The 15,986-nt window shown below is 44.2% G+C and overlaps 1 protein-coding gene across 2 annotated transcripts; it reads right to left on the reverse strand.

Moving 5' to 3' along the window:
- Positions 1–81: 81 nt before the first annotated feature.
- dusp27 (dual specificity phosphatase 27) lies at positions 82–13,382 on the reverse strand. Of its 2 annotated transcripts, none has more exons than XM_052509024.1 (6): positions 13,225–13,382; positions 10,687–10,853; positions 8,122–8,240; positions 5,364–5,595; positions 4,501–4,718; positions 82–3,393 (listed from the first exon to the last, which is right to left on the reverse strand). In XM_052509024.1, the coding sequence occupies exons 2-6, from the start codon at positions 10,797–10,799 to the stop codon at positions 638–640; spliced, it is 3,438 nt and encodes a 1,145-aa protein (XP_052364984.1). In that variant the 5' UTR covers positions 10,800–10,853; positions 13,225–13,382; the 3' UTR covers positions 82–637. The 2 variants fall into 2 exon arrangements, with proteins under 2 accessions (XP_052364984.1, XP_035613352.2); XM_035757459.2 differs by having other exon boundaries at positions 10,687–10,824; positions 13,225–13,369.
- Between the last annotated feature and the right edge of the window lie 2,604 nt (positions 13,383–15,986).

Below are 15,986 nucleotides of genomic sequence, written 5' to 3' on the forward strand. Positions count from 1 at the left end.
TTTCGTTAAAGATGTGATCAACTAGAATCCAGGTCAGTGTCCTTAGGCATGAGGAATGAGATAAAAAATAAAACAACCAGATAATTGCTTTAACATTTATTGCAATTATAAATGCTTTGAAATGAATTGCGTGCGTGCTCCAAAAATTGCACAGCATAAATATTTTTTGTCTTGAACAGTAATCTAGTTTAGATTGTTTTGTAGGTTAGTATTTGCATTTTACAATCAATGCAACAAACAGCAGACGTGTGTTACTCTACTTGCACTGCACAAGCAATGCAGTTAGGCTGAGGCAATATTTAAATATTCATATTTTGCGTCCATTTGATTCTAAAATTGACTATGAGAAATAAACTCGTTTGAGTTTAGAAAGCAAAGTGCACATTTTCCCTTTTCCATTATAATAAAGCTTGGATATTTGATTTAGATGAGTATTTACATGTCAGAATGATCTATAACAACTACCTATAGAATTATAAAGGTCACCCCACTTCTGAAAATAAAAAGACCACAAGCGATGTTCTAAGAAAGGTGGCTTGTGTAGCAAGTGTGCAATTTTAATTTATTAGCTGAAGAAACATATTAACATTGGATTGAGTTTCTTTCATACTATAAGTGTGACACTGTCTTTGATTGGTTAAGAGTCACTGCTTCTGTAACCATTTGACTTTGATTCTTGTTGTGCCCTCCAAGCTGCAACGATGTCATCGTCCTGCATTTCTGCCTCAGCCCGAGCCCGAGACCTCTGCCTAAGCTCGCTGAGGAATCTGTCCACATCTTCTTCCTCTTCCTTTTCTTCCTTCCTTTCTATCCTCCCCTCCATCTCCCCTCCACTCTCATATTGTGAGTGATGAGTAAACTTCCTCTTCGATGTATAACTCTCCTCTTCTTCCTCCTCTTCCTCAGTGGCTGTGTAGGATCTTCTAGTCCTGTAGCTGCTGGAATCCGCGCTGTTGGAAGAGAATTTGCCAAGTACACGTGACTCTGTGTCTGCCTGGAATCTGGAGCGATATCTGGATGCGACTTCATACTCCTCCTCTTCTTCTTCCTCCTCAGACGAGTCCCTCCGACCTCCGAAGTTATACACGGAGGCAGATGGCCCTGGATCAGTCTCGTCTTCTGCACTATAGGACGCTGGTTTCCTTGAAGGAGGCATGACGTTGGTTAGCCAATCATCAACACTGGTGTTCTTTTCTTTCTCCAGAGCGGTGGAGAGATTTAGGCAGCCCGAAAGGCCATAGCTTCGCGTAGGTGCTTTCTTTTTCTCTGGTGCAGGTGGAAGAGACGTCTTTATCTTTCCCGTTAAATAGTCATCCTCCTTCTCTTCCTCCTCTTCGCCCTCGTCCTTGGGCTTCTTCTTCTTGTAGAGTGTGCTGCGCTTGTTATCTTCAACGATCTTCTTCACCCCGTAGCAGGCCATCTTGTTCCTCATCTCTGACTGCATCTGCTTGTCCATGGAGTCCAGCTTCTGTAGGTTGACCTGGTCGGCAAAAAGGCTGTAGAGGGGCACGCTGGTGGTGGTGATCTTGCTCCTGCGGGAGCCCAGACCGGAGATGCTGGAGAGATTACTGGTAGAAGAAGCAGCACTTCTACCAGAGAGCACAGACTCGGCCCTGCCAGCACTGACACCGTGATGAGCCAGCGAGCTCGAATAGGACGCTCCACTCAGCACTGAAGCCTTGTCATCGTCCAAGCCACGTCTTGCTGGCCCTACCACACTAGATATCCCACCAAAACTTAGCACCGATCCAGCCTGGGACGGGGGGAGGCTCATCTCACGCTCCTTCTGGATGAGGGTCTCGGACACCACATTTGCGATCCAGTTCTGAATGCTGGACAGGTCGACCATGGGCTCCCCACCAGGTCCCTGCATTGTGGGCACAGGGATCATGGGGACTTGGGGAATGCCCTGCGGAATTCCTGAGCCCATAGAGGCCTGAGATCTGGTGCTGCAGGCTTGGGATACAGAAGACCTGCCACTCAGCATGGACATGTTGTCATCATTGGCAACACGTCCGGCTTGTGAGCCGTCAGGCTGGGCGAAGAAGGCAGAGAGCGGCAGGGTGCTTCCGCTCATGGAGCTCTCCGTCTCCCAGCCACACATGGACTGACTCTCCTCCAGCGTCTTCCGTGAGCGCTCCAGGAGCTCCTCCCGCCTCTGTCTCCTCTTGGCTGTGGCCGAGTCCTCGCCACGGCTCATCTCCACAATGTCATCTTTTGTTGCCTTGTTGTCCTCTCCAAGCCGCTTCGCCTGTTTCATCTTCCAGGTCTGGTAGGCTGTCAGGTTGACGTCCTCCAGTGCCGGAGTGCGGGCCTCAGCATCGCCATCTCCCTGCTCCCCACTGCCCCATACACCCCCGGCTCTTTTCTCCCCATCCCTCCCTTCGTCATTCTTATTCCAGCCAAACTGGATCCTCTTCACCCTCCAGCGCTCCAGGGGAGTTAGGTTCTCCTTGTTCCTCTTGCAGAAGTTGTACATGGAGCTGGTGTCCGAGAGCACGCTCTCCACGTCGTCCTTGATTGTCTGCTTCTTATTTTGTATCCCCTCCATCGCCGTGCTCTCACTGTTGTTGTCGTCGTCCTTCTTGCGGTAGCGCGCTGCCGCCTGCTCCTCGATCTCCTTCAGACGCTGCTTCCACAGGTCAGAGTAGCTGCTGCAACTGGCCGTGGACACTGACTCTGAGGGGGAGTGCCGCGAGCGCCGCTTCAGGCGCTCTTTCATGGCCTGGACGTCCTCACTGGTCACGCTCTCCAGGTCTTCTGTTGCCCCAGGACCCCGCATGCCCCCCAGGAGAGACTCCTCATCCCCAGCCTCGCTCATCAGCTGTTGCTCCCACCACTCCTCGCTCTGGTACTTCTCGTTCCTCCTCTGCCACTCGCGGATCATGCTCATGCCATCTTCATCCCCATCCTCTGTATCCTCCCCACCGTCGCCAGCGTCTTTTCCAGGTAGGGCCAGGGCCTCTGTCGTCTCTGCCCGTTCCAGGCCTATCCGCAGCCCTCCAAAAACACCGTCCCTGAGGGCGGCGGCTGCGGCAGACGAGGCCACGCTACTCATCACGCTTTGGCTGTCCTCCTCCTCCTCCATCATGATGGAGTGGGCCTTCACACCCATCATGCTCTCTTCGTCGTCAAACAGGTGGGCGCGAGTGTGGGCGTCGATGACGGAGCATTGGCTGAGGGTGTCGTCATCATCGTCATCACGCTCCTCTAGTAGCGTCTCGTTAAACTGACGCAGCTGTTTTAGGAAGCCCTCGTTGGGGTTGATGGGTCGCTTCTTCCTCAGAGTGGTCAGTGCCTCCATGATGGTCATGTGTTGGAAAATCATGAGGTAGGCAGCCACCAGCACAGCGGAGCGGCTCTCGCCCATCATAGAGGACACCAGGACCTTACCTGCAGGAGAAGAAGACAAAAACACACTTCCCATTGGTTACACTTGACATAAGAAATAACTATTTTCCAGGGTTTATATGTAGTTAATTAAAGATACATTTGCAACATAAGGGATAAGCAAATGACAATACTGATTTCATGAATCTGAAAGTATTAGGTACCAGTTTGATGATAACAGCTGTAGCTGTAGGAGGCTAATACATTTTATGTGCAGGTAGAGCCAGCATGACGTCTGCTCTGCAAGGACACTCTATAACCAGCAGAGGGCTGTATTCCCTTCCAGTTGTGACTGTATCACTCCTAAACACTGTACCCCCCAGTTATAAACTCTGACATCATAACCCATGATATGATAACCCCCAAGGTGCCAGGTTTGAAATGTGATACGTTGCCTACTCCCTCCCTGTAGCGGAAAGGACCGCGAGGCCCCGCAGACCCAAACCTATGACATGAATACTAGTTACTACTGCCTGACATTTAACCTAATTCTTAACAAATATGTGTTTATTTAACTAAAGCGGTCAGTGGATATAATCTATTTGGGGTTTAATTAGAGTTGGGGCGGGGGGGTTGAAAAGCTTTAGAAGATGATTCACCCGCCTAAACAGAGTCCAGATATAGCTAGGCTATCCCTGTCCATTGGCTCTGAGTGACCTCCCTAAAATAAGACTGACGGCCACCCCTGGTTATGATGAGTAATTAGGAGTAGTCTATAGATTAGTCTAGAATCTAGATGGAACTCCAAGTAGTCTCTGGATTGGTCTAGAGATGGAATTCCAAGCCTCATCATCACTGGGTCCAGTTAAGCCAAAGCAAACAATCCAGAGATTGGTTCTACTATGTCCAGGTCAGCCCAGACTCAAGGTCAATGGAAATGGGAGAAAAACATGAGATCACACAAGAAGACGTTCATATCGTATCCATTAAATATCCTGGTAATAGCTCTCCCTCGCTGTCTGGTAGGATAGTTGGAAGTTTCACCATATTACTTTCATCAATCAAATCCAGGTAGAGCTACAAATGTATAGGGTGTAGGGTCTGAGATGGGTCCGTTGAGAATTGGGCCTTGATCCACCAATAAGAACACACAAAAGAACACTGACTCACCCTTGTGTGTCAACAGGGCCTCATCCAGGAACTCAGCGCAGGTTCTGAAGTGAGGGGAGATGTCAGACTCTGCAAAGTCATCTACCTCGATACCCATGTAGGCGATGTTCATGCCAGCGTAGAAGGCCTCCCCTGTGTAGACCCCGGTACCATGGGCAGCGTTCAGGATGTGGGTGATACCCATGCGCTTCAGACGAGCTTTATTGACCGCCACGGATCTGCAAAACAGAGGAAGGAACAAGCAACGCTGTTGTTGTTGTGGTCATAGAGTCACGGTTATGAAATGGCTGGTAAGAACATGGACAAGTTTACTGACCCGAAATAGACTGCAATGCACAGGCCTTTTTTACAAAGTATTATAAACTGGGTGGTTCGAGGGATGAATGCTGACTGGCTGACAGCCGTGGTATATCAGACCATATAACACGGGTACGTCTCTAATTACGTTGATAACCAGTTTATAATAGCAATAAGGCACCTCTGGGATTTGTAGTATATAGCCAATATACCACGGCTAAGGGCTGTATCCAGGCACTCTGCGTTGTGTCGTGCATAAGAACAGCCCCTAACCATGGTATATTGACCATATACCACACCCACTCGGGCCCTGTTGCTTAATTATACCATAGGAGGTGAACAGCTATCTATCTGTCATTCTATTGACACTCAGTGAAGTTGTCTATGGTGAAAGTGAGGTGGGGGTAAATCTAGTTGGAATGATGTTCCATGAGCTATGCATATAACACTGTATTTTGAAGGGCGGAGCATGTGTGTGTGTGTGCTTGTGTGTGTGCTTGTGTGTGATGGGTGTATGGGGATATGTAATGCATACAGTAACTTCCACGGCACAGTGAGTGACTCACTTCTCAGCGATGAATATGTTGTTCCACACCTCGTCCACGGGGTTGTTGGGGGCCTCCAGGCGGTCCTGTACCATGGCCCGCTGGATGTCCATCACACAGGGGGTGTTATAGGGGCTGCGGTCATCGATCATGTCCTTCACCCGGTTGTACAGGTCCTCCACCATCAGCTGTTCCGCTGTCTCCAACATGCTGTCTGGGGTACTCTCTGCCCTGATACCCCGTTGTGGGAGCTCTGAGGAAAGGAAAGAGCAGACTATTCAGATACACACACACACACACCCTAGTGCCTAATCCACAATATTACATAATTCATTGCATCTAAACGTGTAACCATCTAAAAGTAACCTATTCAAAGTTAGTTAGGAGCATAATTGTGGTGTGTTGGCGAACGCATTACCCCAATCAGACAGTCTAGCTATGGATAATGGCTTGGACGTCTCTAGCTGGATATTGCCATAATGAACACATTGTATTCTCAGGTAAGAGATAGAGGTGATTACTCTAACGCTACAGTATAATCAAATCAAACTTTATTTGTCACATGCGCCAAATACAACAAGTGTAGACTTTACCATGAAATGCTTACTTACAAGCCCTTAAAACCTCATAAGGATCTGCCCCTTTAAAAAAAACACATTTTTGTCTAAAATGACATACCCAAATCTAAATGCCTGTAGCTGAGGCCCTGAAGCAAGGATAGGGCTATTCTTGATATAATTTGAAAGGAAACACTTTGAAGTTTGTGGAAATGTGAAAGGAATGTAGGAGAATATAACACATTAGATCTGGTAATGCAAGAGAAAGGTCATAATGTATTATTCCAGCACAAGTTCCATTTAGATTTTGGCCACTAGATGACAGCAGTGTATGTGCAAAGTTTTAGACTGATCCAAAGAACCATTGAATTTCTGTTCAAAATGTTGAATGAAAACTGCCCAAATGTGCCTAATTTGTTTATTAATAACTTTTCAAGTTCAAAACTGTGCACTCTCCTCTAACAATAGCATGGTATTATTTCACTGTAATTGCTACTGTAAATTGGACAGTGCAGTTAGATTAACAAGAATTTAAGCTTTCTGCCTATATCAGATGTCTATGTCCTGAGAAACTTTCTCGTTACTTACAACCTCATACTAATCGCATTAGCCTACGTTAGCTCAAACGTTCCAGGTGGGACCCACTGATCCAAAAGTGCAGTTCAAGAAGAGTTAAGAAAATATTTACTAAATAAACTAAAGTAAAAATGTTTTTTTTAAATAACACAATAAAATAACAATAACGAGGCTATATACAGGGGGTACCGAGTCAGTGTGCAGGGGTACAGGTTAGTTGACGTAATTTGAACATGTAGGTAGGGGTGAAGTGACTATGCATAGATAATAAACAGCGAGTAGCAGCAGTGTAAAAAACAAATGGAGGGTGGGGGGTGTCAATGTAAATAGTACGGTGGCCATTTGATTAATTGTTCAGAAGTCTTATGGCTTGGGGGTAGAAGCTATTAAGACTTGGCGCTCCGGTACCGCTTGCAGTGCAGAAAGTCTATGACTTGGGTGACTGGAGTCTCTGACAATTGTATTGGCTTTCCTCTTACACCGCCTATTATATAGGTCCTGGATAATAGAGCATTGCAGTGCATGCTGTATGTATACAAGGTCTCTCTGGACTGTCTTGGATTGATTATTTAACTGCTTTTTAAGCAAAATACAATTAACCCTTGTATGTAATATCTTTGTCAGTCCGAAGAGAAGTAGCTTTGTCCGAGACATTGTGTAACCAACCGAATGGCCATTCGGGGACAAACCACAGCTTTATCTCTATGGGACAAATACAGTATGTATGTGGAGACAGGCACACGCAATGTGCTTGGCACCAGTACAGTATTTTTTTAAAACTAGGCAAGTCAGTTAAGAGCAAATTCTTATTTACAATGACAGCCTACCAGGGAACAGTGTGTTATTTTGTCAGCTGGGATTTGGGATTTGATCCAGCAACCTTTTGTTTACTAGCCCAACACTCTAACCACTAGGCTACCTGGCCCAACACTCTAACCACTAGACTACCTGGCCCAACACTCTAACCACTAGGCTACCTGGCCCAACACTCTAACCACTAGGCTACCTGGCCCAACACTCTAACCACTAGGCTACCTGGTCCAACACTCTAACCACTAGGCTACCTGGCCCAACACTCTAACCACTAGGCTACCTGGCCCAACACTCTAACCACTAGGCTACCTGCTGCCCCAAGCTGCTCTGTATAAGGTGAACCTGCAAACAGGACTAGTGGTGGCTGTTTTTCCCCGGCTTTCTTTGTGGTTCCACCCTTGAACTTTCTTTAACCTTTCGAGAGCTTGGGACTATAATGTTCTATCTGTATTTTAGTCAACATGTAGTTATTGAAACAGCCTTGTTCTGTTCAATGTTCTCTACCTATACAGTAGTCTAAATACCTCAGTTTATGTTAAGTTCAAAAGAATACAAGATAAAAGTAGTTCAAACTACTCATTCAAACCAATGAGGGTTCAGAACTTCAAAGCCAATCATCTCAGAATCATCTTTTTCTAGATAGAACCTTATAGTCCCAAGCGTTCACTTTGTCGACAGCCATGCTTCTCTAGGTGAACAGCATTTATAACATTGTATTCTGCCAAAAAAGCTTTCATTTAGATGTTTTAAATCATAATGTTCAGATCCACTCACCAAGACAAAAAAACAGCATGTGAGTTATGTGTGGTTGGTGGAATGAATCTGTGTCTCACCCTCGTTGATGATTTGTTTGGCAGCTATAGCTGAGGACAGGTGAATGGGCTCCATATAGATGCTCTCGGCATCTGACCCTGATATCATGGAGAATCTGGACTCAGAGATCACGGAGAAACTGCAAAAGTATAGAGACATAGTCATAAGCATATAAATATAATTACTAAGCAGACCGGGGGCAAATATATGTAATGTCAAATACTGGAGGTGTGATTGATTTAGCCTGACATGCAGGGTGAGCGGAGTTGGCACTTTTGGGACATTTAAACAGCTTTGAAAATTCCAGAAAATTATGTCATATCTTTAGAAGCTTCTGATAGGCTAACTTACATCATTTGAGTCATTGGGAGGTGTACCTGTGGATGTATTTCAAGGCCTACCTTCCAACTCAGTGCCTCTTCGCTTGGCATCATGGGAAAATCAAAAGGAATCAGCCAAGACCTCTGAAAAAAATTGTAGGCCTCCACATGTCTCGTTCACCCTTGAGAGCAATTTCCAAATGCCTGAAGGTACCACATTCATCTGTACAAACAATAGTGTGCAAGTATAAACACCATGGGACCACGCAGCCGCCATACCGCTCAGGAAGGAGACGCGTTCTGTCTCCTAGAGATGAACGTACTTTGGTGCGAAAAGTGCAAATCAATCCCAGAACAACAGCAAAGGACCTTGTGAAGATGTTGGAGGAAACAGATACATAAATATCTATATCAACAGTAAAACGAGTCCTATATCGACATAACCTGAAAGGCCGCTCAGCAAGGAAGGAACCACCTGCCAAAACCAGCATAAAAAAGCCAGACTACGGTTTGCAACTGCACAAAGATCGTACTTTTTGGAGAAATGTCCTCTGGTCTGATGAAACAAAAATAGAACTGTTTGGCCATAATGACCATTGTTATGTTTGGAAGAAAAAGGGGGAAGCTTGCAAGCCGAAGAACACTATCCCAACCGTGAAGCATGGGGGTGGCATTATCATGTTGTGGAGGTGCTTTGCTGCAGGAGGGCCTGGCACACTTCACAAAATAGATGGCATCATGAAGGAGGACATTTCTGTGGATATATTGAAGCAACATCTCAAGACATCAGTCAGGAAGTTAAAGCTTGGTCGCAAATGGGTCTTCCTGTAAGGGGCGCGTGACTGGCTGCAGGGAAGTCAGGCGCAGGAGAGCAGAACTGGGTAATAACCGGAGCAGTTTAATAAGCAAAACCAACGGTACCCAGAACAACAAAATATGGGTACAAAATATCCCGTCGTGAACCAGTCACAAGTGCACAAGCACTATACATCAAACAATTCCACACACAGACATGGGGGGAACAGGTGTGTGGGAAAACAAGACAAAACAAATGGAAAATGAAAGGTGGATTGGCGATGGCTAGAAGACCGGTGACGTCGACCGCCGAATGCCGCCCGAACAAGGAGAGGAACCGACTTTGGTGGAAGTCGTGACACTTCCAAATGGACAATGACCCCAAGGATATTTCCAAAATTGTGGCAAAATGGCTTAAGGACAACAAAGTCAAGTTATTGGAGTAGCCATCACAAAGCCCTGACCTCAATCCTATAGAAGATTTGTGGGCAGAACTGAAAAAGCGTGTGCGAGCAAGGAGGCCTACAAACCTGACTCCGTTACACCAGCTCTGTCAGGAGGAATGGGCCAAAATTCACCCAATTTATTGTGGGACGCTTGTGGAAGGCTACCCAAAATGTTTGACCCAAGTTAATTTAAAGGCAATGCTACCAAATACTAATTGAGTGTATGTAAACTTCTGACCCACTGGGAATGTGATGAAAGAAATAAAAGCTGATAAGTCATTCTCTCTACTATTTTTCTGACATTTCACATTCTTTAAATAAACTGGTGATCCTAACTGACCTAAGTCAGGGAATTTTACTAGGATTAAATGTCAGGAATTGTGGAAAACTGAGTTTAAATGTTTTTGGTTTAAGGTGTATGTAAACTTCCGACTTCAACTGTATGTATTTGATCCAGGTCTAGTGTGCATCATAGTGTGTGACAGTAGTAATCAGTTCTTGTGAGCACTTCTGATGAAAGACGTTCTATATGCTATAAAATTGACATGGCTATACTCTCTACAAATTGACCAGATTGTGCTTGGAAGCTGAATTGAAGTTGGACAATACATTTATTTAACACACTATTAGAGCCCTTGTCACGCCCTGACCTTAGAGATCCTTTTTATGTCTCTATTTTGGTTTGGTCAGGGTGTGAGTTGGAGTGGGCATTCTATGTTTTGTGTTTCTATGATTTTCTATTTCTATGTTTTGGCCGGGTATGGTTCTCAATCAGGGACCCTTAGTTACCCTTTTTCCCACCTGTGTTTGTGGGAAGTTAACTTTGTTTGATGGCACATAGCCTGAAGCTTCATGGTTGGTTTTGTATTGTTTATTGTTTTTTCGGCGTCATTTCGAATAAAAGAGAAAATGTACGCTCACCACGCTGCACCTTGGTCCAGTTCCTTCAACAGCCGTGACAGCCCTGGGTGGGTCATTTCCTATTACAGAACTACAAGAACAGTGGGTCTCCACGTATGCTTACCTGCTGGGGGAGGGACAGCGGAGATAGTGGGACTGAATAGATTTGACCTCAGTCGCCTCCTTTTCTCTCTCTCCATCAGGCACCGTCTGATCGCCCTCGCTCGGTGACGCCATGGCAACGCAATCCTTCCTTTCTTGTCTTCAAGGATGTGGGAAACAGAAATTCCTCTGATTCACAGAGGAAATTCATTGGTGAAACAAGCTCAGATTAGAATTCAAGGAATGTACTAATGGACAAAACACAAACTATTGCAGACACATACACACAGAATATGGTTGATAGTTACTGTGTTTTCACTGGATTCCCAAACACAATTATGTGCGTTATGAAAGCAGACATTACTCGTTCAAAAAAAATCTAGTTCTTGATCCTGGAAAGATGTTCCAGGAAACCTGAATGTCTCTGTCATTACCATAACATTAAAACCTGAATGTCTCTGTCATTGCCATAACATTAAAACCTGAATGTCTCTGTCATTACCATAACATTAAGAAAACCTGAATGTCTCTGTCATTACCATAACATTAAGGAAACCTGAATGTCTCTGTCATTACCATAACATTAAAACCTGAATGTCTCTGTCATTACCATAACATTAAAACCTGAATGTCTCTGTCATTACCATAACATTAAGGAAACCTGAATGTCTCTGTCATTACCATAACATTAAGGAAACCTGAATGTCTCTGTCATTACCATACCATTAAAACCTGAATGTCTCTGTCATTACCATAACATTAAAACCTGAATGTCTCTGTCATTACCATAACATTAAAACCTGAATGTCTCTGTCATTACCATAACATTAAAACCTGAATGTCTCTGTCATTACCATAACATTAAAACCTGAATGTCTCTGTCATTACCATAACATTAAAACCTGAATGTCTCTGTCATTACCATAACATTAAAACCTGAATGTCTCTGTCATTACCATAACATTAAAACCTGAATGTCTCTGTCATTACCATAACATTAAGGAAACCTGAATGTCTCTGTCATTACCATAACATTAAGGAAACCTGAATGTCTCTGTCATTACCATAACATTAAAACCTGAATGTCTCTGTCATTACCATAACATTAAAACCTGAATGTCTCTGTCATTACCATAACATTAAAACCTGAATGTCTCTGTCATTACCATAACATTAAAACCTGAATGTCTCTGTCATTACCATAACATTAAAACCTGAATGTCTCTGTCATTACCATAACATTAAAACCTGAATGTCTCTGTCATTACCATAACATTAAAACCTGAATGTCTCTGTCATTACCATAACATTAAAACCTGAATGTCTCTGTCATTACCATAACATTAAGGAAACCTGAATGTCTCTGTCATTACCATAACATTAAGGAAACCTGAATGTCTCTGTCATTACCATACCATTAAAACCTGAATGTCTCTGTCATTACCATAACATTAAAACCTGAATGTCTCTGTCATTACCATAACATTAAAACCTGAATGTCTCTGTCATTACCATAACATTAAGAAAACCTGAATGTCTCTGTCATTACCATAACATTAAGGAAACCTGAATGTCTCTGTCATTACCATAACATTAAAACCTGAATGTCTCTGTCATTACCATAACATTAAAACCTGAATGTCTCTGTCATTACCATAACATTAAGAAAACCTGAATGTCTCTGTCATTACCATAACATTAAGGAAACCTGAATGTCTCTGTCATTACCATAACATTAAGGAAACCTGAATGTCTCTGTCATTACCATACCATTAAAACCTGAATGTCTCTGTCATTACCATAACATTAAAACCTGAATGTCTCTGCCATTACCATAACATTAAGGAAACCTGAATGTCTCTGTCATTACCATAACATTAAGGAAACCTGAATGTCTCTGACATTACCATAACATTAAAACCTGAATGTCTCTGTCATTACCATAACATTAAGGAAACCTGACTGTCTATCTATGTCATTACCATAACATTAAAACCTGAATGTCTCTATCATTACCATAACATTAAGGAAACCTGAATGTCTCTGTCATTACCATAACATTAAGTGCAAACCTTGCCTCATAAGAAGTGCATCATTCTAACATATTGCTATTTCTTCACAGCCACATAAACATCTAAGACACACAGCCTCCATTTGTGGATCATGACAGACTAGAGAGATGAAAAGGGCTGTATCAACTGTTCATCACATAAACCCAATAAATATGATGAGGTACGTATGCTTCATCACTCTTAACCCTACTGATAGTCAACAGGCAGTCACTTACTGTCACATCTGAAAAACTGCAATCATCTGAGATTATACTGAAAGCATGAATGTGTGTATGTGTTTTGTGTGTGTATGTGTTTTGTGTGTGTGTGTATGTCAGCCTGAGTATTTATTTTTAGCAACAAGGACAGCTGCACAGAGCCTTCAGGCCCAGTGGTGTGACAGAGCAGTGAAAAGAGGGTGAAGATACCACAGTTATGTCCCGTAACCTCCCCTCCCCCCACAAAGGTGAACCTAACCTCGACCCCTAACCTCAGACGTTGTCTCTTACCTGAGCTGGTTTTAGCTGTGGTCCGCCTTTCACTGTCGGGACGTTGGGACTGTGGGATTGTAGGGGGCCGAGAGAGAGACCTAAACCAAACTTATAAGAGAGTCCCCAACCCTATCTGCCGCCCCTCCCCCACCCTTACCCCTTTGTGGACACTCCCCCTGACACCTTACACCCCTGTGACATCTACAGCTTCTCTCAGAGGAACATTATTAACCCTGTGAGCCTGGGGTCCAGCCAAGTCCAGATACAAATGTGCAGCAATTGGTTGAACACACACAAAGATCTGTTTCTTTAGATGGACAATGGATGCACGTCTGATTCGTCTTATAAATCTGTTATTATTTGTGTGTGTGTGTGTGTGTTTGATTGTCATTCTATTTAGGGGGTCTGCAGTCTGTGTTATCTCCAGCTGACAATGTCTGGCTCTAAATATATATATATATAGAGAGAATGCAGGCTAGTCACTGGGTCGGGCTCTTACACCTACCTAAGGACACACAGAGACACACACTGAGACACACACATAGACACACACACACTGAGACACACAAGGACATGCACGCACACACACACACACACAGAGAAATACACAGAAACATACACACAGAGACACTAACACACACCAAGACACACACACATACAGTACCAGTCAAAGGTTTGGACACACCTACTCATTCAAGGGGTTTTCTTTATGCTAATTTCTACATTGTAGAATGATAGTGAAGACATCAAAACTATGAAATAACACATATGGAATCATGTCGTATCCAAAAAAAGTGTTAAACGAATCGAAATATATTCTATTTTTGAGATTCTTCAAAGTAGCCACCCTTTGCCTTGACAGCTTTGCACATTCTTGGCATTCTCTCAACCAGCTTCACCTGGAATGATTTTCCAACAGTCTTAAAAAAAAGTTATATACTTTGTTTTTATTGTAGGAACACAACGGAAGTACAAATAAAGTAAAACAAAAGAACAACAAAAAAGATCTGTCAGTTACAGTGCACGTCATACCTTCATCATATTAGTTACATCTTTGAATTAGACCTTTTTCAAGTACGAAATGCATTTTCCCAGTATTCCTGATCTCTCTCCTCTTGTGTTCAAAGGTCATATGCTCCATGCGGTGTCTTTCTTTTACAATGTCTATCCATTGTGTCACTGTGGGAGGGTCTTCAGCATACATTCATATTTTATGTTCACTGCCTCTTATTGTTACTCCCTCTAAAGTTGGGTCCTGTCTTATTGCCTGTCCTAATGGTTCTAGGTACAAGGAGAAGAGCGTGGGTGAAAGATTACAGCCTTTTCTTGCCCCTCGCTCTAATTTTATTGTTCGTGACAAATGTCAATTTTTTTCTAGCGGTCGGACGCGAATATAGTGTTTTGATGCACTGTGTCACTTCTTTGTTGAAACCAAATCTTTCCATAACTTGGAATAGGTAATCCCATCCCACTGAATCAAATGCTTTTTCTGCATCTAGACTGATTAATATTGCACTTGTCTTATTCTGAGTAATGTGGTCCATGACATGTAGTGTTCTCCTTATATTGTCCTGTGTCTGCCTATTTTGTATGAAACCAGTTTGATCTCCATCATTAAATTCTGGGATTATGTTCTCCATTCTTTTGGCTACAATTGATGCATATAGTTTATAATCCGTGTTAAGAATTGCGATAGGTCGATATGAACTGCATTCCTTCTTATCTTTACCCTCTTTTGGGATTACAGATATGATGGCCTCTCTCCATGACGGTGGGAGACCCACATTTACATTTACATTACATTTAAGTCATTTAGCAGACGCTCTTATCCAGAGCGACTTACAAATTGGTGCATTCACCTTATGACATCCAGTGGAACAGCCACTTTACAATAGTGCATCTAAATCTTTAGGGGGGGGTGAGAGGGATTACTTATCCTATCCTAGGTATTCCTTAAAGAGGTGGGGTTTCAGGTGTCTCCGGAAGGTGGTGATTGACTCCGCTGTCCTGGCGTCGTGAGGGAGTTTGTTCCACCATTGGGGGCCAGAGCAGCGAACAGTTTTGACTGGGCTGAGCGGGAACTGTACTTCCTCAGTGGTAGGGAGGCGAGCAGGCCAGAGGTGGATGAACGCAGTGCCCTTGTTTGGGTGTAGGGCCTGATCAGAGCCTGGAGGTACTGAGGTGCCGTTCCCCTCACAGCTCCGTAGGCAAGCACCATGGTCTTGTAGCGGATGCGAGCTTCAACTGGAAGCCAGTGGAGAGAGCGGAGGAGCGGGGTGACGTGAGAGAACTTGGGAAGGTTGAACACCAGACGGGCTGCGGCGTTCTGGATGAGTTGTAGGGGTTTAATGGCACAGGCAGGGAGCCCAGCCAACAGCGAGTTGCAGTAATCCAGACGGGAGATGACAAGTGCCTGGATTAGGACCTGCGCCGCTTCCTGTGTGAGGCAGGGTCGTACTCTGCGGATGTTGTAGAGCATGAACCTACAGGAACGGGCCACCGCCTTGATGTTAGTTGAGAACGACAGGGTGTTGTCCAGGATCACGCCAAGGTTCTTAGTGCTCTGGGAGGAGGACACAATGGAGTTGTCAACCGTGATGGCGAGATCATGGAACGGGCAGTCCTTCCCCGGAGGAAGAGCAGCTCCGTCTTGCCGAGGTTCAGCTTGAGGTGGTGATCCGTCATCCACACTGATATGTCTGCCAGACATGCAGAGATGCGATTCGCCACCTGGTCGTCAGAAGGGGGAAAGGAGAAGATTAATTGTGTGTCGTCTGCAT

This window comes from Oncorhynchus keta, unplaced genomic scaffold (assembly GCF_023373465.1).
Source record: "Oncorhynchus keta strain PuntledgeMale-10-30-2019 unplaced genomic scaffold, Oket_V2 Un_contig_3981_pilon_pilon, whole genome shotgun sequence".
Lineage (NCBI taxonomy): Eukaryota > Metazoa > Chordata > Actinopteri > Salmoniformes > Salmonidae > Oncorhynchus > Oncorhynchus keta.

Coding starts and splice junctions, on each gene's coding strand:
- dusp27 (XM_052509024.1), bottom strand. CDS start 10,799: ATGGCGTCACCGAGCGAGGGCGATCAGACGGTGCCTGATGGAGAGAGA. Junction 8,241..10,686: donor CGCTGTCCCTCCCCCAGCAG/GTAAGCATACGT, acceptor ATACTTTTGCAG/TTTCTCCGTGATCTCTGAGT. Junction 5,596..8,121: donor CAAACAAATCATCAACGAGG/GTGAGACACAGA, acceptor TCCTTTCCTCAG/AGCTCCCACAACGGGGTATC.